This window comes from Carassius carassius, chromosome 39 (genome assembly GCF_963082965.1).
Source record: "Carassius carassius chromosome 39, fCarCar2.1, whole genome shotgun sequence".
NCBI lineage: Eukaryota > Metazoa > Chordata > Actinopteri > Cypriniformes > Cyprinidae > Carassius > Carassius carassius.
The window spans coordinates 19,148,549-19,173,192 of NC_081793.1; the positions used below are offsets into that span (position 1 = coordinate 19,148,549).

General features: G+C 37.6%; 4 protein-coding genes across 7 annotated transcripts; 2 read left to right on the plus strand and 2 right to left on the minus strand.

Moving 5' to 3' along the window:
• Positions 1–501: 501 nt before the first annotated feature.
• Positions 502–8,497, minus strand: LOC132121561 (zinc finger protein 62 homolog). 2 transcript variants are annotated; one of them, XM_059531079.1, is made up of 5 exons: positions 8,354–8,497; positions 7,595–7,752; positions 3,490–6,373; positions 2,288–3,379; positions 502–2,211 (listed from the first exon to the last, which is right to left on the minus strand). In XM_059531079.1, exons 3-5 carry the CDS (start codon positions 6,159–6,161, stop codon positions 1,320–1,322), a joined length of 4,656 nt encoding a protein of 1,551 aa, XP_059387062.1. In that variant the 5' UTR covers positions 6,162–6,373; positions 7,595–7,752; positions 8,354–8,497; the 3' UTR covers positions 502–1,319. The 2 variants fall into 2 exon arrangements, with proteins under 2 accessions (XP_059387062.1, XP_059387063.1); XM_059531080.1 differs by lacking the exon at positions 7,595–7,752 and having other exon boundaries at positions 8,354–8,496.
• LOC132121562 (zinc finger protein 668-like) lies at positions 8,464–12,784 on the plus strand. The gene is made up of 2 exons (XM_059531081.1): positions 8,464–8,609; positions 10,571–12,784. Exon 2 carries the CDS (start codon positions 10,581–10,583, stop codon positions 12,510–12,512), a length of 1,932 nt encoding a protein of 643 aa, XP_059387064.1. The 5' UTR covers positions 8,464–8,609; positions 10,571–10,580; the 3' UTR covers positions 12,513–12,784.
• Positions 10,704–21,517, plus strand: LOC132121563 (galanin peptides-like). 3 transcript variants are annotated; one of them, XM_059531082.1, is made up of 6 exons: positions 10,704–10,833; positions 20,354–20,437; positions 20,525–20,579; positions 20,663–20,752; positions 20,990–21,043; positions 21,152–21,514. In XM_059531082.1, the coding sequence occupies exons 1-6, from the start codon at positions 10,801–10,803 to the stop codon at positions 21,208–21,210; spliced, it is 375 nt and encodes a 124-aa protein (XP_059387065.1). In that variant the 5' UTR covers positions 10,704–10,800; the 3' UTR covers positions 21,211–21,514. The 3 variants fall into 3 exon arrangements, with proteins under 3 accessions (XP_059387065.1, XP_059387067.1, XP_059387066.1); XM_059531084.1 differs by lacking the exon at positions 10,704–10,833 and adding an exon at positions 19,435–19,777 and having other exon boundaries at positions 21,152–21,517; XM_059531083.1 differs by lacking the exon at positions 10,704–10,833 and adding an exon at positions 19,435–19,858 and having other exon boundaries at positions 21,152–21,515.
• Positions 14,090–15,161, minus strand: LOC132121083 (CD59 glycoprotein-like). The gene is made up of 4 exons (XM_059530264.1): positions 15,112–15,161; positions 14,959–15,025; positions 14,592–14,723; positions 14,090–14,431 (listed from the first exon to the last, which is right to left on the minus strand). The coding sequence occupies exons 2-4, from the start codon at positions 15,011–15,013 to the stop codon at positions 14,334–14,336; spliced, it is 285 nt and encodes a 94-aa protein (XP_059386247.1). The 5' UTR covers positions 15,014–15,025; positions 15,112–15,161; the 3' UTR covers positions 14,090–14,333.
• Positions 21,518–24,644: the final 3,127 nt, after the last annotated feature.

A 24,644-nucleotide genomic window follows, 5' to 3' on the forward strand; every position in this document is an offset into this window, starting at 1 on the left:
AACAAAAATAAATATTTAATATTAAAGATACACACAACTGATTATAGGGAGTCTCAGTTGTCAGTTTAAGTTTTGTCAAATGCACTGAAGCCATTAATACATATAGGTTTGCAAATTCTACTCTTAGATAATCAGTAAGCACCTGTCTATAGGCCTTAATAGGATACCGTTTTACAAATAATTTAATCCAAGTACATGGTGATATGAAATGGCACATTGAAATTTAGTCTGGCATCAAAGACAGACACAGAAGCCTTGATGCTAGAAGCATCAAGCTAAATGTATTTCCTTACATTGCATCTAGTAAGAAGTGAGACCTGAGCATTTAAAAAAAAAAAAACTGTTGAAGAGTTTAGTCTGTGAATTCCTGCCCTAATAGAGCCTGACCGATCATGGATTTTTATGGATTTTTTTGGTTGGGGTCCCATTAATGTTTTTGTGCTCCAAAATCTTGAATATACTTCCACTTCATAAAACATTTACTAGAAAAGTATGCACTTTATATACCATGCATAATGTCTACCACATGTAATAGTATTAAAGACACGAAATATGCTTACATTTAAAATATTACTATAAGGTATAAATAGTTCTATTTAAATAAATATCTTTATGATTTTCTACAAGACAGGCCTAAAGTGAAGGTTGCTGTTTAACAGCCTTACCAGTGTCATCCATTATGAAACTGCAGGGACATCAAGAGTATGTTGGTCTTAATGAGACGATGATTACAGCACATCTACCATGAGCAGTATGATATCCTGAAAATATGGAAGCACTTAATACAAACATAATTAGAAGGATAGCATGTATCCTTTTATCCCTATAATACCTTTAACAATCATAACAGCTTGTTTTGTTCCCCCTCCGATTATGCCAAATAATTGGTCAGGCTCTTGAAGGCATCACTAGGTAAGAATCTGGACAGAAATACTCAGTCTGAGACCTATCATAGTACCAAACAATTTGTGCACTGTTTGGGGACACAAAACAAGTGAAATAAAATAAAAATCTAAAATGGTCTCTGACAGGCACTGTCACTTATCCTAAATTGTCTAGAGTATTACTGTCCGTGCCAGAGGTAGTATCTTATCAATGCCAGTCTTAAGTGTCCATTAAAGAACAATATTTAAAAACACAACAGTAAAGGAGGCAAGTCATGCCGAGATTAGCATCTGTGTGTGACACAATCTAGACAAGTACAGCAGAAAACCTGATGTTGTACGATTATTGGCCTTGGGCCTTAGGTGGAGAAAGAGTCTTGCAATATAATATTGTTTTGAAATCTTTCCTTGGGGCGACAAGACTGGGGCATGGCCTTAGAGGAAAGGGTCCATACCCAGTCCCACGAATGCATTATCATCCATGTTGAAGGAGGACTCATAAGTCTGTTGGGTATTTTGATGCATCTTCTGATGGTGGCGAAGGTTGGACTTGCTAGAGAAACGCTTGTCACAAAGGAGGCAGGAGAAGGGCTTCTCTTTGGTGTGGATGCGCCTGTGGCAGATAAGCTGGGTGGAGACCCGAAAGGCCTTGCCACACTCCAGGCACTGATAGCGTTTGGGTTCTGTGTGAATGCGCTGGTGATTCTTCAGTGCCATGAGATTGGTGAACTCCTTTTGGCAGACCGAGCAGAAGAAGGAACCAGTCTTGTGGCTGTTCTTGTGGTTGAGCAGCGAACCAGCATGGCGGTAAGTGCGCCCACAGTGCTCACACACATGATTTTTCTCATGTCCCTTGCTACTTTCCTGCTGGTCTTGAGGCTCAGGGAATCCGTACGCTCGGCTGAAGGCTGAATCGATCTTAGGAAGGCTCTGAATTCCTATCTGTTGGTCTAGTGCCGAGTCCCAGCCTAAATCCTGCTGCATCTGCACACCTTGCTCATGGTTTGACTGCCCCTGCAAGCTGCCATGGAGCTCCTGGTGCTGCTGAAAACTAGCCAGGTTTGGGAAGTTCTGTTGACACATGTTGCAATAATAGGGGAGTCCCTTACTATGCACCTCCATGTGGCTCTGAAGGTGTGCAAGCTCACAGAAGGTTTTTCCGCAATCTGGACAGCAGTGGCGAGCCATTTGAGAATGGCTCTCTAAATCCAGAGGGTCCATGAATGTTTTGAGGCAGAGAGTGCAGTGAAGGAGGTCAGCAGAATGAGACTTCTTGTGGTTGAGAAGGGAACCGGCATGTCTATAAGAGCGTCCGCACTGATCACACCTGTAACAAAGTAAAAGATTGGCATCAGATGAAGGATAGGTGTTCAAAAAAAAGTGTAAGAAAAGAAATGACTCACGTGTAGCATTTGTCCACGCCATCTTGATTTACAGTAGAGTTTGGATTACCATTTAGGTAACAGCGATGTCTCTTTAGCCCAGACTTTCCCTGGAAGCTTTTGCCACATGTTTGGCAGCTGTAATGAGTTACATCCCGTGCATGGATTTTTTGATGATTGTACAGGATGCTGGAGAGACGGAAAGCTTTACCACAAGTAGGACAGACATACTTTTTTTTCTGCGTGTGAATGCGTGTGTGGTTTCGTAAAGCCATGGGATTGGAAAAGGGCTTGGCACAGAAGGAGCAGGTGAAACGGCCGGTTTTGTGAGTGTTCTTATGGTTCAACAAGCTCCCAGCATGACGGTAACTGCGACTACAAATGTTGCACTTGAATGGTCGTTCCTCTTTTTCTAGGTCTGCATCATCGTCACCATCTACATCTCTTGGGGGGACAGAATCAGGGGCAATCTCTTTGCTACAGGTGTGTCCTTCAAGTAGTTCAGTATCTGGAAATACAAGATGGCACTGCTTGCAAGTCAAATTCTTTTCTTGTTTCTGGCCCCTGACCTTTCCTCTTGCTGCTGCATTTCTTTTATTGGCTGAACAAATGTGTTTGAGTAACTGTTTGTTTCCCCTGAAGGCCTTTCCACAGTCTTGGCAGCGGTGTCTTTTGACAGAAAAGTGTATTCGTAAATGGTTCTTCATTGCTAGCTGGTTGGAATAAGTGTTGTTGCACAAAGCACAATAATATTCACCTGTCTTGTGCGAGTTTTTGTGGTTGACTAAGCTTCCTGCATGCCGATAACTTCGCCCACACTGATCACAGACAAAAGGGCGAGGGTCCCTGGGATCTCCCATCTGGCACTCTTCTTCTTGGCTAGACTGATCACTGTTAGAGGTCTGCCGTAGCTTATGGCGTCTGCTCATTCTCTTTCTGCTGGAATTAAGTTCCTGCATTCCACTTCCTGAGGCATTCCCACTCACCTGCATGAGTGTCTGGATTTGTTTGTTGAGCTCTTCAATCTTAGCCTTGTTTTCCTGATGTACCCTCTGGTGGTTCAATAGTTGTTTATAGATTTTGAATGCTTTCCCACATTCTGTGCATCTATGCCTGGTAGAGAAAAATAACTTATAGATTTATTATGATCTTATACAATCACTTTTGTTTTCAAAGCAATCAAATTTTGAGGTTTAATTTGAACATATATTTTAAACACTTACTTTTTAACATCAAAGTGTGTTCTCTGGTGATTCTTGAGAGCCAGCAAATTATAAAAACGCTTTTGGCAAACAAAGCAGCGAAACACTCCAGTTTTGTGAGACTTCTTATGATTGAGTAATGATCCAGCATGTCTGTACGAACGACCACATTGGTCACACTTGTACTGACGCTCTCCATCATGTGAACTCTCCTGCAAAAGTTCTTGTTGAAATGTACTTCTAAGAAGCGGTTTCTCCCCACATTTCTCCCCCACTTGTCCATCTCGTTGTCCTGTGCAGTTGTGGTTACTGATGTAATAAATATCACTGCAGCTTATGCCACATTTCCCACAGATAATACTTTCGATTTCCACTTTTGGTTTGAGCTCATTCTGGTGGTTGGATACAAATTGTTCTTGTGGATTACCTTCCATATTGCTATGCAGCAGCTGGTGTGCTTGTAGTTCCTGTTTCTTTGTAAAGCTCTCTCCACAAGTGCTGCAGATAATCAGACTGCAGTCACCCTGCTGATTTTCACTAATTTCATCTTTCTTGACCTCTAGCGAAGACAAGGATGATGGGCCACATGCTGAAGGTGCCGCATGAGTTTGAGTATGACCTCTGAGATGGCTTCGCAGTGCACACATGCTAGTATAGTGATTCCCACACACTGAGCACTGATACATCTCTCCATCGTCCTCTTCTTCATCATCTTCACATTCAGCTTTAGCTTCACTCTCACTCAACGGCCCATGAATGTTGTCATGAAAGGTCTGTGGTCTAAAATAGGCCTCTGCTGCACTGCTGTCATGTCCTTCATGACCAACACCTTCACCTGACTCTCCTATGAAATGTTTATGCTTTGTGTTGTGAAAGTCCATGTGACCGGGTGAGTCATTCATCTTGGTCTGATACTGCTGGTTCAGGAGGGGACACATGTGTGACTTGATTCCTGCAATATCAGTAAATGTCTTACCACAGTCAGCACACATGTGCCTCTCCATGAGGTGTTCATCCTGAGGTAGGTGCTCATCTGAGAAGGAATTGTCAAACTGCTCATGAAATTCAGTAGCATTCAGCTCATTCACATGCTCCTCATCAGATTCATGCTGCACAGAATCTATCAGGTCCTGAGAAAGGTCTAATATTCCACTTACATCTTCCTCATTTGATGGAAAACAGTTCTGTTGGTTCTCATGCGTCAAGGGTTCTGAGGAAAGCCAGTCACCCTCAGAACTAGCAGGAAAAGATGTGGGCCTCCCCTTATGGATCCGAAGGTGGCTCCGTAGAGCTGCCAAATGTGGGTAGTTCTTGTGGCAGATGGAACACTGAAAGATCCCGGTTTGATGCGATCGTTTGTGATTTATAAGACTGCCTGCATGCCTGTAGTTTTTCCCACAGATGTTGCACTTGAATCGGCGATCAGAACTGTCAGCATCTTCTACTTTGATGTTATCAGTACCCTGTGCTGAATGATCAGGGTTGAGGTTTTCTGATGGTAGAGCCATTGGCTGTCCCTGAGCATGCAGAGTCAATGGATTTTCATCTAAAGAGTTGGGTAGATAAATATGACCATTTTCCAATGGCCCATCTGATTGGTCATAATCAATAGCTTTATCGAGTAACGGAGGCAATGGTGGAGTGTCACTAGAGGGGGGATAAGGATTAGACTCTGGAGAATGAGTAACACTATCATTGTAAGAGAAACTGTGCTCCTCTGACAAGTTGGTAGGGAGCTCAAATGACACAGAGGAGGAGTTATGCAACAGGATATGATTCTGAAACTCATCATCATTAGCAAAAGCAACCTGACAAAGATGACAAAAATTTATATTAGTATTACCATTCTGTGGCATAACATGAGGGGCAAGTTCTTGCTTGCAGTCTGTGAGGGCAGCTTTAGAGGTCTGCACACTGAGACGACCGTGTGTTTTACTGTGGATTCGCTGGTGACTATTAAGTGCAGAAAGATTATTGAACCGTTTAAAACAGACTGGACACTGAAATACTCCCATTTGATGAGTTTTCTTATGATTTATGAGGCTGCCATGATGTCTGTATGTCTTGTCACACAAGTCACATTTAAACGGTCTGTCTCCAGCATCATCTTCAGCTGCCATGTCACTTTCCGTGGTGGAATTTGAAATGTGTTCTGACACTGCACCATTACTAAGGCTGCTCACTGGAGCAATATTTAGCTTCATGTCTGGCTGCAAGTCTGGTATAATGTCAAATTCCATCTCATCTATTTGTAGCAACTCAACATCTTTATAATTACTTTCAATAAGACTATTTGCAGAATCCTTTGTCCTGAGTTGAGACTCTTTATTGCGATGAGCCTTTTGATGGGTGACCAGCTGAGTTGCAAGACGAAAAGCCTTTCCGCATTCTTTGCAAGAATATTTCTTTCTAGATGTGTGGATGCGCAGGTGACTTTTGAGAGCCAATGCATTGGAGAGCTTCCTGGAGCATATATGACACTGAAAAGAGCCAACCTCGTGTGTTTTTCTGTGGTTAGCCAAGCTGCCAGCATGCCTATAGCCTCGTCCACATTCAACACATTTGAACTTCCGTTCCTCTTCTGACTGATGAAAAGTTTCTGTATGCTCCAAAAGACTGGGCATGCTTGCACATACTACACCACAATGTCTACACAAAAAGCCTTTGGTCTGGCCTGGCTCTTGCATAGCCATAGTGGTATAGTATAATAATAAGAAATGTCAACAAGAGCCAGTTTGAAGGAGTGTGAGGGATACACCTGTCCTAGCTATTATCAAATTGGCCCGTTCTGAGAGGTCTGACTGTAAAAGCAACATTCAAAAAATTAGCTGACAATACCATCTGTTCCATTCCATTGGAAAAACGTCATTGGGAAGATGATGCAAGCGCAGACACTGGATGAAATCTGTAACAGGAAAACCCATACATTATTTAGCATTACGTTTGCACTGGGCAGATGCATAAGAAAATGATAAAAAGCTAACATTAACATTACTTTCTAATGTGACTAAGTCTAGACAAAAAGCTCTGAGTTTACATAACCAATGAAGAAATCAATAAAAGGAAGTATTCTAACAATAAAACTTTACAATAAAACACTGTTCTCATTTGTAGAGAAAATTATTCTAGAACTGAGGATTCTGATGGTTCTATCAGTTAACCTCATGTTCTGATATTCTTTACATATTGAATCTCAGTCAACATTCACTTTTATTGTATGGACTAAAAATGTCATAAAAGTAAATGCTAACTGAAGCGGACATTCTGCCTGACATCTCCTTTAATGCTGTTAGAAGAACAGAAGAAACTTCTACAGGGCTGAGGGTGAGTAAATATGAGTTTGAGACAAGGTTAAAACAGATTCTCTATTATTGTTACCATTTTAATCAATTAAAATTAAAATGGGACCAGAACTTGGGACAAAATAAGATGGATTTCATAGGATAAATAATGACTTTTCTTTTCTGGGTGAATTGCCCCTTTTATACACAATTTTTCGAATGTTCACATAACAAAAGTTTTCATTAATAGTACAAAAACACCCGTTTTTATACAAACAATGATTAAACCAACTTGGAGGTTATATAAAAAACAAAGTACATACATTGATTTTTATATCCATTCATACCTATTTACCATCAATCACGAAACCTTCAGTCTCACATATTTTATTCTTTTTTTATATCCATTCTACAAAAAAATGCTGATACAGCATATCTGTCTGGATCTGAAAGCATCTCTTAACTATAATGGATTTTAGATAGAATTTCTACAGATGAATGGACAACATGAAGGATCACCTCACGGGCTCCAGCAGTTAGATGACAGACTGCCTCACACAATGGAGCTCTGCTGACACGGTAAACACTTCCCCGGTAAATTAGCCTAACAGTTAGCTACACAGACACAATCTTGATTTGATAGTTTTAATAGTCCTCTAGACGTAGTCTAAATTAGTACTGTACACAAACTGTCCTTGAGATGAACGGAATAAAATATGTAGCGTTATTTGGGAAAGACTGTAGCATCCCATCCCGTTGCGAGCTAGTTAGCATTTGGCGGCTAGAAACTGCGGCTAAAACTAACCTACTGATACTAAAAAAAATGACGCTAGTAATATACATACTGAATGTTGCAGTCTCGCTGTTTGAAGTTGGTGTAAGTAATGATGACACTCCGTTCACTTTTTTTTTTTTTTTAGAACACGGACGGGCGTGTTCGTCCTTCTTTTCTACCAATTGTCTTTTACCCCCATCCCACTCGACTCACTTCCTGCTCTTGTTGCTAGGAAATAGGAAATGTGCATCAGTGAAAAAAGTCCGTACGTTAGTTTAAACCTGTTTTTATACAGTCTGGTTTAAACATTACTTATATCATTTCAAGCCCTCTTACAATTATTTGAATAATTTAATGGATTAATTTAGTCCCGCTTTTCGCAAAACGTTTGCTCACTAGTGACAATGTTGTAGTTTTGTCGCCACAAATGCAAACAGAAATCGCTACTCTTATATTATAAGTAACGTTAAGTTAAACACAATGAAACATTATTTTGCTATCAGAACTTCTAGGAATTTGTTCCGCCCATAACATTATATTTTCGAAGCCTCTTTTTATTATTATTATTATTCTTTAATGTTGTCATTAATGTAAATAACAGCTTCCATTGTTAAAAATGCTCAGTATTTGTCCACTCTTAAAATAAACCCTTTGCAAATGCACAGTTACACATTATTAGACAGTTAACCGCACCATTATTTTCAGCCTATTCAGATTTTGTTATATAACTCTATATACTCAGAACAACTGCACATCCACGTACATTGAAGCGATAGATATCTCTCCTCCCACAGGCTCTCAGTCTCTCCTCCCCATTCACCCCACTCACCGTGCACTGGAGTCCGTAGAAACACAGCAAGAACACCAACACAGCAGATGTTTGAAAGCTTCTTAATTTAAGAAAAACTCAAGATCGTTTTGTAGGCATTCCCAGGTGGTGAGTGAGGAAGTCATGAAGGCTCACATCTCGGCGTTCACTTGATAATTTCGTCGTGGTCCTAAAGCCGCCGTTCTTCTTCTCCTGAGATTGAACGATTTGAAATTCATTCTCAAAGATACACCCTTCTCTCCTGATAGCACAAAAGGTACGTAACGTAATCCACATTTTGTAGGCATACTAAAGATATAAAAAACGGCCACAAAAATGCGTCGATTATGATGAAGTGACAAGCGTCCAAGAAAGCGTCCGACTGCAAATTGCTTCGCGTGTTCATGCGGTCCTAAAGCCAGCCATTTTGTGTGATAGTGCAAAATAAAAGAGTAGTTGTATGCGTTAAAGACATGTTCATTAGCTGCTTGAATTGCCACTGTGTTGCATTTGCATTGCTTCGATTTGGTCATGGTCGTTATGTTTAATTTCTTTTAACATCGCAATGTAATTCAGTTTTGTACACAAGCAGCTCAGATGCCAACTTCCTTTTGAGAAGAAGAGCGTTTTTCCCTATTGTCCCTGAGGTCCTAATGCTCGCCATTTTGTGCTGCTTGCCCCATCCCAGCGAATTAAAGGGGTCATATGATCAAGTTTTCCTTTTTCTTTGCAGTTCAAGCTGTTCTTGAATAGAAAAGATCCCTAATGATGCAAAGACTAAAGTCTCAAACCCAAAGAGATATTATATTTAAAAGTTAAGACTCGCCCATGCTCCCCTAAAACACCTAGTTTAAACACACCTCCACATGACTACGTCACTGTGTGGGAAGATTTGCATAACACCACCCAAATGTACCCGCAAAAAAAGAAGGCGTAATTGATTCTCGCTGTAGTATTGTTGCTGCCGCCATCATGTTGTGGAGACAGATGCTGTGTGTTTTGTTGCGAAACCAAAATACTTTGTTTGGTCATCCAAAAGAGGACACAACTAAAAATCAGTGGTTAAGTTGTATTTACAACACTGTTCCAGAACAGTTCAACCTAAATATTCAGATGTGTGCAGCACATTTTACAGAGAACTGTGTTCTAAACCTGTGAGAGTAGCCTACATTGCGCTCTGTTCTGACTCACAGCCTGTAAGTATGTTTTCATATTTAAAGGATTTGTCACTGATGATTCAAACGCGAGTTTTAAGCAGTGTAGAGTAGCACCTGTAGAGTAGCAACTCGTTTCTCTGTTTCAAATGCAGGCATGGTTTTATTTTTATGCGGCATGATGCAACACAACGCGTAAAAAGACAGTGTAAGTCCTTATAATAAGTAATTATGTTCCCACTGGATGCAACAAAATCCTCGTTTGTAATGGGTCTTTATTGGTTTTGTTTGTCGAGCCGGGACACATTGGCCAATCACAACACACTGGATAGCTGACCAATCGGAGCAAACCTCGCTTTTCAGAACGATGAGCTTTGTGAAAATCGACACATTTCAGAAAGGCGGGGCATAGAGGAGCAACAATAATGTACATTATGTGGAAAATAATGTTTTTTGAACCTTAAACCACATAAACATTTTTCATTACACCAAATACACAATGCTATTTTTTTAGGAACATCATATGACCCCTTTAACATTCTTTTATAAAATATTCAACATGGTTTCTGCCAAAATACTACATAGTAGTTTTTTATGTACTCTATAGTTTAGCACACCAAATGTAATATGATAGTTACTGCAATATTTGTTCTTACATAAATCTGTGTTAACCTAAATTTGCCACCATTGTCATAAGACAAAATATACTAAATGACAGGGGGAAAAATATATTTAAAAACAAATGTTTTTGGTCAGTGGTCAAGTAAAAGAAATAATAGGCTAATAATAACAATAATAATACTTATTATTATACAATATTATTATAGATTGATAATTAATATATATATAAAAAAATTAATGTAATTATTATCATTTATGTAATATATTGTTCCTGAAAAAGAATGAAAATAAAATTGGAAAAAAGAGTAACATATAACAGCAGAGAATGTAAATTATGATAAATACAAGTATATACAAATGAATCTGCCAAATGTAAGTGGAATAATAACTAAGTAAATTAAGTAAATTTAATTCTAAATTAAAACAAATTAAAGGTATTCATTGTGTATCTTGTTCTCTCCAGCATCATCAGGATGGCTTCACCTCATCCAGGTAGTCCACCAACCACAGAGCAGTATACACCTCCGCCTTCTGAGACTGAGCTCAACAAGGAACCAGACAACTCATCAGAACAACCTCCAAGAAGAAGAGGCAAAGGGAGACCACCAAAAACTTTGCACACTTTTAAATGCTCGACCTGTCAAGAGGTCTTTAGCAGCTCTTCAGCTCTACAGAGCCACAAGCTGTCGGTACATGGTAAAGACAAACCGCAGCAATACACCTGTGGTAAGTGCACAAAGACATTCTCCAGCCGTGCGCAGCTTTCCAAGCATCAGCGCTCCCACTCTGCTCAGCGTCCGTTTCAGTGCCCACACTGCAATAAGGCTTACAAGACTCCAACGGAGTTACGCAACCACAGCCGTTCACACACAGGGGAGAAACCGTTTGTTTGTTCTGACTGTGGCAAGGCATTTATGCAGGCCATTTGCCTGCGTATCCACATGACACAGCACAGTGGTGAAAGGCCTCATTCTTGCCCTCATTGCTCTAAGAGTTATCCCACACTATCCAAACTGAAAGTACACCAACGATCACACACCGGGGAGAAGCCTTACTTTTGTTCCGAGTGTGGGAAGAGTTTCGCCGACCCTTCGGTGTTCCGCAAGCATCGGCGTAATCACCAAGGCCACCGGCCGTATTCATGTGGCCAGTGCGGTAAAACATACACGGAGCTGAAGGACTTGAAGAACCATGAGCGTTCGCACACGGGTGAGAAGCCTTTTCTGTGTTCGGACTGTGGCAAAGCCTTCTCCCGGTCGTCCTCTTTGGCGTGCCACTTGCGAATCCACTCCAAGAGCAAGCCGTATCAGTGTGAAGAGTGCGGCAAAGGTTTTACTCAGCTGTCCTCATACCAGTCCCATCTTCGTACCCACTCGGGTGAAAAACCCTTCTTGTGTCCACAGTGCGGCAAGATGTTCTCCGATCCCTCTAGTTTCCGCCGACATCAACGGGCGCATCAAGGATTCAAGCCGTACCCTTGTGACAAGTGCACTAAGAGGTTTCGGCAGCCAGCAGACCTTGCGGTGCATCAGCGTGTGCACTCAGGTCAGCGGCCCTACAAATGCCAAAGTTGCGATAAAGCTTTCGTCGCTTCTTGGGATCTGCGTCGCCACATGCTAGTTCACTCCGGGCTGCGGCCTTTTTCTTGCACGGAATGTGGCAAGTCCTTTACGGAGCGCTCAAGTCTGAACAAACACAGAAGGGTGCATTCAGGGGAGCGTCCTTACAAATGCCAGCTGTGCTTCAAGTCATTTGTTGTGTCATCCAGTTTGCGCAAACATGAAAGGACACACTTGTCCGAGAGACCGTTACAGGTCCAGGTCACTCCTGAAACGGCTCAGATGTTTCCTCCCACCCTTCCCCAGTTCTCCTGCTCTCACTGTGATATGATATTCGGGACATGGGAGGAAGTGCAGGCCCATACCAGCCTTCACACTGTCTCTCCCCCGTCCGATTCTGTGGTTTCAGCTTTGCATGTCGGCCCACATGTTTGTGTGACCTGCCAGGCAGAGTTTGCTCAGCTGGCTGAACTGCAAGCACACGAGAAACTGCACCCCAAGCCACGTCCTCACGTTTGTGACCAGTGCAGTAAGGGTTTTCTGAATAAAGCAGGGCTTCGTAAACACCAGCGCATCCACTCGACTAATCGGCCGCATTGCTGCGATGTTTGCGGAAAGGCTTTTCTTTTCGCTGCCTACCTACGCAAGCATGTGCGCACCCACCGCGACACTGAGTCCTCATCCTCCATGCCTCAGACAGACATAGTGCACAGCCAACCCCTGCAGGCGCCACCGTCAGGATCCGAGCCCACCTCTATTTCTCTGACTGTTCCGGTGACTGTGCCGGTGTCGGCATTTCAGACGATGCCAGCCCATATGTATATAGACAAGGAAGAGGGGCTCTGAACTTGTTGCTGACTGTGTCAGCTGCTTTGAACATTTGAGCAATGTTCACATTTTTGTTACTGCTGTTCTGTTCACAAAACAAAGAGAATCTTGCAAAAAGCCTGAAAATCTCATTTAAATCAATTCATTTTTCTCCTTCTGAAGTTTAAACAGCTGTTATTATATGAGTGTTTTTTAAAGGCAACGAGCCAGTAATTGTGGTGGAAAATATGACCGTAATTAAGTTTTTGTAATTACATAATATAATGGTTTTATGCTGTACAGTTAAACAATATCGTCTCTTGTTGTTCTTTCTCTTGTGTCCTAAAGCAAAATTGACCTTTTTCACATTTTCTAGTTTTTCGGTCTTGTGAAAAGGGTCCATTGTACTTCATGTATTTTTGACAGTTTGGTGAAGTGTAATATGATTTGAAAAAGGTTTCATGTATAATACCATTCACAATTTTGGACACATTGATTTAAAATTTGTTTTCTATGATCTTAAAAATGTTTAATCTAGTTTTTTTGACACAAATATATGACTGTCTTTAGAAAATATTTGCAATTGTTTTTTTTTATTATAATTCATTATTTTTTAATGATCAATTAAAAATATGAGTAGGCATAGATAGTGAAAGAAAGAAGCCTTTATTTTGTTTATAATACATGTGGGAAATAGTTAAATTTGTAATTAAATTAGTATTATTTAAAAATAAAAGTGTCAAAAATGCTAACTAGTGGTAGAGTATGCCATTAAATTAACATGTTTAAATTCAGTTTGGAAAATCATCTAAAGAAGGGGTGAGCGGTAAACATTTTACACTTGAAGTGAGTTTAATATAGATATTTTAGACAAATACAGGACAAAACTACTTGAGACCTTGTATTAACCATGTTAAGGGAAAAAAAACTGTGGATAAATGTGACAAACCATTTTTGATGACACATACAGCTGCAGGCTATTTAGTGAGTGAAGTTCAAAAATTACAACAACTTCAACACTGGACAAACACACAAAACCTAAGTTATGTTGGGCTCATGTTCTTTAAACAAAATATGCTACTATCTCTGTGATGGTTAAGAAAAGGTTCCGATTGAACAAAAGCACTATTAAGTACCTTTAAGGCATCTGTATATTATATATATTATTATTATTTTATATTTTATTTAAAAATAAGTTGTTCAGATAATTTCAAGTCTTTTTGCAAAAAGTTCCATGCAGAAGGAGCGGAGTAGACAAAAGCCCTTTTTCCCAGTTCTGTACAGGCAAATGGAACAAAGAGCAGCAAGTGATCATTTGATCGCAATGAATAAGACCAACACTTCTCCTTGTGATCAAACTACAGATGTAGGATGGCAAAAGACCAAGCATGGCCTTATAGATAATTTTATTTTTTTTTGCCTTACAGATGAATGTTAGGAACTGAATTGACTTTGCAAACAAAGCAAGAACAAAAATAGTCAAGGAAATTTTTCTTTGGCACTGCGTGGTGTTTCTGTGTCTGCATTTGTTGTTGTTGTTGTTTGGTCTGGGTGAGAAGTTATTTTTGTCTGAATGCTTACTGAGCAGTTTTGTTTTTAGAGTTTAATTGTTGTACATTTCAAAGCTCTTATAGTACACACACACACACACACAAATGTTTTAGAAAAAAAAAAGAATCATTGTTTTTTGTTTTGCTGGCCAGATTTTATTTCTTTATATTACTCTCTACTTACATTTACCTATATATTAAATTAAAGTCAAATAATAACAATGATAGTATGCTGCATGGTTTGCGCATTTTAAGTAGCATAAGATTATCACAGATCATACTGTAAAATACATTTGGTGGATGGAGCAGATCAGTTGCAGAGGTCTGTGTTGCAGCACTCCTTCTCAACCTGAGGAGGCACCTGAGCATCACACTCATTAGTGTTTGCACATCTGCGCACCTCACCATCTACAAAAAGAAACGCACACATTAAATAATACTATGAATCATTGCACTCCTTCAATTAATGCACCTGTATCTCAGTTTACACATGCAATATAAATTAAATAAGGATCTATCCTGTTTGTATCAGTTTTAACATCTGAGGAAAAGAATATGGTCAACTTACAAGCTGGAGGATGCATTTTGATGGTAATACACTTATCAAAACCACTGCTGCACTCTTTCTCCTCTATCTTATCACAGGTGGGATTGTCTCTGTCAATCTTCTGGCAGTAGTTGCACTTCAGTGCCTGTGCAACTAATAAGATCAAAAATGTGAAATCTTTGTTATAATTGTGATACAAAAAAAAATGCTTTTGTGTGCTGAATTCATTATACTTTAATGATCTTACATTATATATATATATTAACATGCATATCATATGTAAAGTGATTTAAATACTTTAAAAAGCATAACCAGTTTACTGTAAGTGTATTATAGACATATTATAAGAACAGTGATTCGGAAAAGGTCAAAATTCTTTCCCACTTACCACAGAGAGCACCTAAAAGCAAGATCAGAACCAATGTGCGGGATCCCATCTTCATGTCTTCATCAAACTGACAGTAATGAAGTATAATGAATGATTAAGTATATGATATAGACTAAAATGACTGTAAATATAGTCTGACAATATCTCTCTTACCTTCCTAGTCTGCAGTGTTGCTCTAGAATTAATGAGGGAAATGAATACAGCATGTATATATATGATACCTGATAACAAGTGTGCTGTCCTCCTCCCTGCCCTAACAATAACTTGCTATGGGGTATTATGTGTCCCATGTACCATTTAGATCCTCAGTTTAAATAACACATAAATGCTGGGGTTATGACATAAAATCAACTTCATGCAGAAATACACTGTTTTATTTTCATTTAGCAACAGTAGTTGTATTACAGTTTTTTTTAAGTGTATTTATATACTAACACAATTTACTTAAAATGATACAATTTAATTAAATGTAAACATTTTTAAAAGCCAGTGTGCAACTCTTGTTGTCACCTAAACATCATAGAATTAAAAACAATTTGAGTTTTAATATTTTACATCTAAAAGACATGGTATGAGAACAGTATCGCACACATTGCCTCAATATTTAGGTCATTTGCTTTGTGTGCACAACAATTGTGAAATATTATACTGTCCCACCCATATTATTTTCTCACCCAGGGCTAAACCGAACAAACAAGAACATTCTTAGTCACATGCATTTTGAGAATCATGAAATAAATGTCTATATCCTCTAAATTACTAACATCTGAATAACAAAAATAATAATATGAAAAAGACACATATGAATGACTGAAAATAAATATTTATATGGTGCGTCACATTTACTGTTGTTTAACTAATTCTTCCCAGCTGGAATTCAATCAAAATCAGAATTTTGCTGGGTTTGAAAGTAACTTCTCTGTGAGCTTTGCTTAATAGGCTATATCACTTCACTACTGACAACAGACAAAGGATCCTTTCGGCCCATGAAATGTAACTAATTTGACTGATCTCTCTTACTAATGCAATCTTAAATCACAGTGACTGATTGTAATGCTGTTGTGTTGTTTATCTTACTACTAAGCCATTTGATTTGTAGTTGATAAGATTCTAAAATAATTTTGAGGCAATATTTTATGTCCACATATAAATGTTTTGGTAAGGAGCCGTGTAATAAGTGGGATCATGTTCACTCAGTATTTCAAAATAAACTCCTGAAATACAAAAGGCTGGAATACAGTTAATCTGGCAGTGTGTGATCCTCATTCGTTTAGTGAATGATGTCCAGTTTTTCTCTCTAACCAGTGACGGTGCTACACTGGGGCTAGGGGGGCTATAACCCCATCAGAATTTGTAATAGCCCCGGTTTAGCCCAATTTCTTTATAAAGTAACTCTGACGTCATCAATATAATTTATTTTTATTAGCACCCCCACATATTGGTCTAGACCCCCTTAGTGCTGGCGCTGTGCCTGTCTGTAACCGTACAAAGTTGGCAAGTGTATGATGCCTAGTGTTTCAAAATGTGTTCAGATTTAAAATGTGTGTAGTCTATTCCAGACTTTAGGGGTGATACATGACTGACATTATTTCGGTATGCAAACATTAAGCACTCAGACACACTACACTAGTCACAAACTGAGACCTGGACAGCTGAACATGATTGTCATTTGACTCTCTAGGGCAGCAGTGGTGTGTGCAATTAAGGCAACAGTAAGATACGAGGCATATCCACTGAAGTGACCATTTTACTTATTCTCATTAACTCTAAGTTTGGACAGTTATAGGGTTATAGTTATTAGGATTTTCTGAGTGGGGTCTGAAGTGTTTGGTGACAGCTTGCTTACCTCCACCACAGAAATAGCCAAAATAACTACCAAAATTATGAGAAGATTTTCGTCCAGCCATTCCTTTATATTCTCACTGCAACCCTTTGAGAGAGAGAAAAAAAGAGGCTCAACCGGAATACATTTGCTATGTCATGTATGTTATGTTGGAGCACAATTTACAAAATAATCACTGGGTAGAAACTGAAACCCTATACCTGCTCAAAAATCTCATGGGTGTGATTTGAAAGGATATCATCTAAGAAACATGTGTTACCCTTAAATGGATATTTGATTTCATATGTTGCATTAACAGTGGCATTGCCTATGCTGTAGCGGGAACGGGGTATAGAGTCATCTCAATCTTCTTCTCCATGCCAACCACAGCATTTTGCCTGTGGAGATATAATGGTGGAGGTGATATCTTGTTTCAAACTTCCCAATATACCTGTCAAAGTTTGCTTTAAAGTTCTAATGATATAATAGCATATACAAGGGTACACCTCTGGCAATTAATGCTTTTATCTAAAGCTTTATAGGCATATAGCTCAAAAACACCAAAATGGGTGCGACTTCTTATTCTCACGCTTGAGTTACCTCAGTCATCTGGGTGTAGAAAAGAACCCCACAACACTATCTGAGCCGCGAGAAGAACCGTGAACAATGTAAAATACTGCAGATAATTAAAGCTTATTTTAACACACTGTTACAGCTGAGTGGAGAAGATAAATGTACTCTTGTATTACAAAAACCTGTACAAAGAACATGCGCAATTCCCAAGAGGCTGGTGACAACTAAGCTCGTAACATTTTAGGAATTCTCCTAACAAAAACGATATTTTTTAAGATAAAAGTTTGTCTCTAATCACATAAATGTCCCATCATGTTTCGTTTCTATGAAGACTCACAGTTGCCAGCAGACATTTCACATTCTTCAGAGAACCTAGACATCCTAAGAATCCTAATGACATGGTCACAGATCCACTGATTATCAGGAAGTAAGAGAAGAGAGAGATGGAAATGTATGGAGCAGAGGTCACTGTAAAAGATGTGGAGTAAAGTCTTTAATAGTTCACAATATATAATAATTAACAAACAGAGAATCAAAATAGCATTGTGATTTCTGCACTCAAAGCAATTTAACACATACTGAAAATGCTGTTCTCTGAAAGTAGTATCCATAGATAAGAGGAGTGATCCTGAGAGCTGAATAAGAATGTTTTTGTTAAAAAACAGAACAGGGTACAGGAAGTGTCTTGTATTCTCGTATTTCCTTGCCTATGGTAACAAAACCAAAGCTATCGTTTTACCCAGGAATGTCATTAACTATTCAAGCACTAGCAAATGGGACAAAAGTGCTTTGTTTGCTGTTATGAAAATTTGACAATACATCCGTCAGTGGTTATGTAAATTTCGATTTTATTTTTTTTAGGTCTACATCCTGTATGATGGTGAAAACAGCCAGTGTTTTTAGTTATTTTCAAATTTTATAATGTTACTGTAGCCAGAATTGTTTTTGATAATATTAAACATTTTTGCAATAAAATCTCTATAACTGGTTTCTCGGGAAAATAAGGTTTTAGATAAACAACGTTTCTATATAATCAGCATCTAACTGGCATTTCTCAAAATATTTTAATAGTGTTTCACATAAGAAATAAAGATGTAAACTTACCTTAAATAAACTGGGCAGAGTCCGTAATGTAAATTCTTAATTCTGAATTATTGTATTGCTTGAGAGGTCCTGTCTGTGAGCAAAGCATCTTTGCAACTCCAGCAAAAAGCAGACGTACAGAACACCCACCATGAATAAAATATCAACCCTTGTCACACTCTTACACATTTTAGATCCATATACTCCCCTCTTCCTCCTCTGAATTAGCAGCATTTATTTTGAAATACAAGGTATATAAATGTCATGCTATTACATTTTGTGATGTTTCCGTGTTTTTCACTGGCTGCAAGATTTACAACAATTAATAGATTTGACATTTATAAAAAAGTATCTGTTTTCATCTATTTCATCTATCAACTATTTCTATATGCATTAACTTCCTGAGAGGGGACAAAATAAATTATGTCACATATAAGAGCTGACCTGCTCTTAGCAGAAGATGGGTGCATAAAAATTAAACACAGAGGCAGAGATCAGGATTAATTCATCTGAGGTCACCATTATACCTCCCACAGGAGGCTGAAATTTCAGCTTTCATTCCCTGCTTCAACACGCTTCCTGGTCAGCCTGTTCCCCCTACCATGCCCAAATGCAGCTTTAGCACAATTAGTTGTAGATAATTAGGTGGAATGTTTTAGGGCTTCCCTGTTAATGGATGGAAAGGAGCAGTAGGTGCTGTAATTATATCTAGGGCAAAGTTCTGTTAATAAATGGAGAAGATCATCATGGCATGAAATGGATTTCAGTATTATCTCATTTGATCAGATACACAATCCTATAGATAGATAGATAGATAGATAGACAGACAGACAGACAGGTGGAGGGATAGATTTAGAGAGATAGATAGATAGATAGATAGATAGATAGATAGATAGATAGATAGATAGATAGATAGACAGACAGACAGACAGACAGACAGACAGGTGGAGGGATAGATTTAGATATAGATAGATAGATAGATATAGATAGATAGATAGATAGACAGACAGACAGGTGGAGGGATAGATAGACAGACACACAGATTGATAGATGGATCTACACTCTATCTATGTTTGTTTGCTTGTTTCAATATGTTTGGCACTATTACTCCTCCTGTCCTGTACAGCGTTACCTTACTCTCTTACTAATTCTGTCTCATCATTTTCCATCTGTCCTCTCTCTCTCATCTCGCTAAACAGCACCAGTAATTATGAGAAATGATCAAATGACCGTTGTACTAATAGAGTTTCATTATGTTAATATGCTATATGCCGCTGGGTGTATAAAAGACATAGTGTCCCTCATTCAGACACACACCTGCAGCAAACCTGTTATTAGAAGGTTACAGACTGTCTCTTTTTTTCTGGAATTCATTTATTTCTTTTAATAAATATTTATAAACAGCATCTGTCCTCTTATAAGGTAAGTATTATCTGTGTTGTGTTTAATGCTTTAACTACTTTAATATTTTTAGAATTGTGTCTGTTAAGTTACAGCTTGAGGATTTATATCAAAGATACAATTGATTAAAATAATAACAATTATATGCATACACCTTTAAAAAAAAAGTTCTATAAGGTCGTTTTTGCAATAAAGAATCTTTTGTGAAAAGGAAAGATTGTATGTATGTTTAATGGTCTTCATGGAACCATAGATACCAAAAAATAACCTCCATTTTTTTTTAGGAGTGTAATTTCTGATTGATTTCTGATTTTATTGAAATCAGAGGAGGATGCTAACAAAGTGCTATTTTTAAGATCAAATTACTTTTAACAAATGTTGAAAAAATTATTTAAATCCTATAAATACAACAACAATTGTAAAAATGTATGAATTAGGAGCGTTTTTAAATTAATATTGTTTCTTCTACAATACATAAAGATGTATGTTACATGTAGTCTACTGTCTTTTTCACAGATGCAGACAAGTTGTGCTTTACTCTGTATCTCCCTCTGTGTCTTAACTGCACATATGTCAAGGATCCATGGCATGGCCCTCAAGGTACATCTTCTATTGCCTCTTCTGAAGCTCAACAAGTTGTTTGTTTTTTCATCATCTCTTTCATGGGTTTCTCTGTTCATTCCACAGAATCCAGAGAAGAAGGGATGGACTCTGAACAGTGCTGGGTACCTACTAGGACCTTGTAAGTTCATGGCATTCACAAAAGTATATTTAAAGTACATTAAATATTAGTTTTATTGCAATTGTTGTGTGGTTCTCTTGCAGATGCTTACAGAAGTCTTAATGTAAGACACAGAGCTACGGGAAAAAGAGACATGTGGAATGAGAGTTCAAGCTTACCAGCATCTTCATACAGTCAGTTCTTAAAGCATTTATAATTACTTATTATTATTATTGTTATCTTTACAACCTTAAACTCTATTTATATTCAGGAATAATCCAAAATGTTAGTACATTAATATTTTGTTATCTGGTCCCATTGTTAAATATGATTCTTTCTTGGTTATTCAGTTTGTTAGTATTTTTCCTAGTATTTTTAAAAAGTAACAATAATAATTTTTTACTAAAGTAGTCTATTTTCTTTTTCCACAGATGATTCCTATCTTCTCTCACTGCTAGGTCATCTGGCATATCTGCAATTAAAAGGTGAATTACATACATAATAGTTTAAATGATTTGTTTCCTTTTATTTCTTGTAACTCAATAAAATGTATTTGATTCTTGGCAAGTAAAAGTACTATTTTTCTATTTCAGAAATGGGAATGACTGAAGACTTCAGTGGCTCTTTAATGAGTGGCCATATGAAGCAATAACAATATATCTGTTTTACTGCTTTTCAACAGTTGCCCTCTAATACTGTTTTGCATTTGATCCTTTTTTATCATTATTTTTGTATGTATTAACCAGTAGTTCAAATTGGTCAAATGTGTAGATTAATATTTCATGAATCATGCAGATTTGACTCTTCTTGCCACTTTACAATTGAACCATTGTTCGTGCATAATTTTCTGCTTCAGAGTTCAAATAAAGTACTTCATGACAAATATTTTCAAAAACCTTTAACGTTTAGGCTATTCCATTTAAAAAAGGAAATTGAGGTAATCATGGTGCAGCGATTTAACACAGTAAGAGAATCATTTTAAAAATGTGACCAAAAATGAACCATGCAAGGGCTGAGTGGTTTGTGTGTATATGGCTATGAAGTGAATCTGCACCTTAGTGTAAAAAAACTGAAAGTATTTTCAGATCAGATTTCGTGATTACGATTGCGTACAGAGTGATGAAAGTGTTTTTGGATATCGTTCCAGTTGATGTAAAATGTAGAATATTCTGCAATGTGATAACAAAGCATATGGCGCCATCTAGTGACAGATAAAGGAAGCGAAATACTCTTAAAAGGATGTTGTGTTATAGATTTGGATAGACGCAAAAAAAAAAATGTGTTTGTTTTAATAAATATACATGAACATAAATATAATAAATAATTTCTGATCTAAATATTTTAAAAATATAAACTATTTACAAGAAATACTAAAGCACAGCTGTTGAGAGAGATTGGGGAAAGCATGAACGAAAGTATGTTGAGGCCCTGGAATCTGCTGATCTTTGCTTTTCCAACAACCAGACAAAGACAAAAAAATAAAAATAATAATAAAATAAAATAAAAAAATAAAAGTCAATACATATGTTTTGTACACCACAATACTCTGAACTAATTGAAGCGAAAGGAACCCATAATTTATTTTATCCAAATTGATCAAAATGTGAGGTTAAAATCTATAGGGATAAAAAAGGAAAAGTGTATATTTGAGGTCTGTAAGTTTTTCACTGTCACAGTCAGTGTTGGGCAAAGTTTACTTTTAAAAATAATTCTTTACAACATCGCATTAGTCCATAAAAAAGGAACTAATTGCATCACTTAGTTATTTTTTATTTATTTTTTTAATGGAATGTAATTTAATATGTTACATTTACTTACATTAAGTCATTTAGCAGATGCTTTATATAAATGAGTACAATGGAAGCAATCAAAATCATCAAGAGAGCAACAATATGCAAGTGCTATAAAAAGTCTCAGTTAGCTTAACACAGTACATGTAGCAAGTTTTTTTTTATTATATAATAAATAAAAAGAAAACAGACAGAATGGAAAAAGAATTGAGCAAGCTAGTGTTAGAGGCCTTTTTTTGCTTTTGTTAATTGTATAATAAATAAAAAGAAAACAAAACGATAGAATACAAAAGGTTTAGAGAAGCTATTTTTATTACTTCTGCTTTACTTTTTGTCACCTGAGCCAGGCTTGCTTATTTAATTTGAATTAAAAAGTTTTATTTTTGGCAACTGTAAAGGCTGTTTCACACCTAATGTGAAATAAACAAGCCTCAGGCTGAAGGAAGTGCCTCTGCCTTTGCACTTACTCCCAATAGCTAAGTAGCTGCCGTTACTTATTTGAAAGTAATTGAGATATTTTCTTGAAAATTTAAAAGTAATGCATTACTTTAGTTACTTGAAAAAGTTATCTGAGTATGTAACTCACTTTACTTGTAACGTGTTACACCCAACACTGGTCACAACGTTGTCTTTAGTTTTATTTTAAATTGTAGTATGGTATAAAGTACTTTTTAAAAGTACTAATATAATCTCTCAAATAATATGAGGTCATAAATCTGCATGCATAATACTTAATAAATAATAAATACTGTTAAAAATAGCAGAGGCATGTCACACCAACGTGTAAAACCAACACAATCAAGTGTTTCACAAATGGCAATGTATATTATTATGATTAAACTAGCTTCAGCCATTTCTGAAGTGGTTCTAACTTGGTTGTCTAGCTACAGAGCGACGTCAGAAGAAACCTGGGGGCAGAATGAGGCAGATGGGAAGGGGCGAATAGGGGCATGGGGGGCAGATGGGGTCCCTCGAAGGATGGCTGTCCAGATCAACATGGTAATTATAACAACATGAGCTCTTAACATTTTCCCAAGAACTACTTCAAACATTGCATTTACATCCTTTTCTTAAATCAACAGGAATTCACTAGATAAGATTTCAATCAATCGACTTCCTGGTAAATGGATTGACATTTTCAACTTCATGGTAGAAAGGCCAACCAACTGTGGATTGTATGTGTAATGCTTCTGGTGGAAAAGGTTGACTGACAATCACTGTGTTTACAGAAATTTTTGCACTCAGCTCGCTCACATTTCCAATATGGCTTTTGCTCAAATGACACTTGGATTTATAAAGGTTACATTAGACTTGTGCAGTACCATGTTCTGCATTAATCTTCAATTGTTTTTTTTTTTATGTGACAACTGCAAAGCTATAAAATTAGCAGACCACTTGTCAAATAAATTCCACCACAAAAAAAGGTGAAAACATAAAAGAAAATAAGAGAGTAATAAATCACTCTTCCAGACATCACAATAATCCATTAACTAGAGCATCACGGTAATGCCACGATTGAAAAGTGCTGGTATTAATTAGCTTGTGCTTATATGATGGACAGCCTGTCATCTACAATGTTGAGCCAGAGTCAGAATTCTGATAAGAGGGTCCAAGGTAAATGAGAATGTTTAACTGCTCAGCGGGACTAGGGTCATTTTAATGCCACCGCCACAAAGAATCTGCAGCTGTGCAAAAAAAAATCAGACGGCTTTCTTGACGTGTCCCATGATGATAGATGTGTTAAAAGGTCCAGAGATCCGTATGACTCAATTGGGCACATCACTAAGCAACTAGGCACGGACTGAAATGAGTATTACTGGAAATCAATAAAGTTGATGACTAAGGCAGAAACACACACACACACACACATAATCTATCCTCAAAGAGAACGACCCATCCTCAAAGCAACCTAGCACTACTTAGATGCACCTTACTCAAGTTAATTAAAGGGGTCATATGATGTTGCTAAAAGAGAGCATTATTATGTGTATTTGGTGTAATGAAATTTTATGCAGTTTAAGATAAAAAACAACAACATTATTTTCCACATAATGTACATTATTGTTTCTCCCCTATGCCTTGCCTTTCCTGAAACGAGTTGATTTTTACAAAACGCGTTTGAATCATCAGTGGCAAATTCTTTAAATATGAAAACATACTGACAGACTTTGGGTCAGAACATCGAGTCATTGTAGGCTACTCTCAAAGGTTCAGAACAGTTCTCTGTAAAATGCACTGCACGCATCTGAATATTTGGGTTAAACTTTTCTGGAACCGTGTTGTAAATACAACTTAA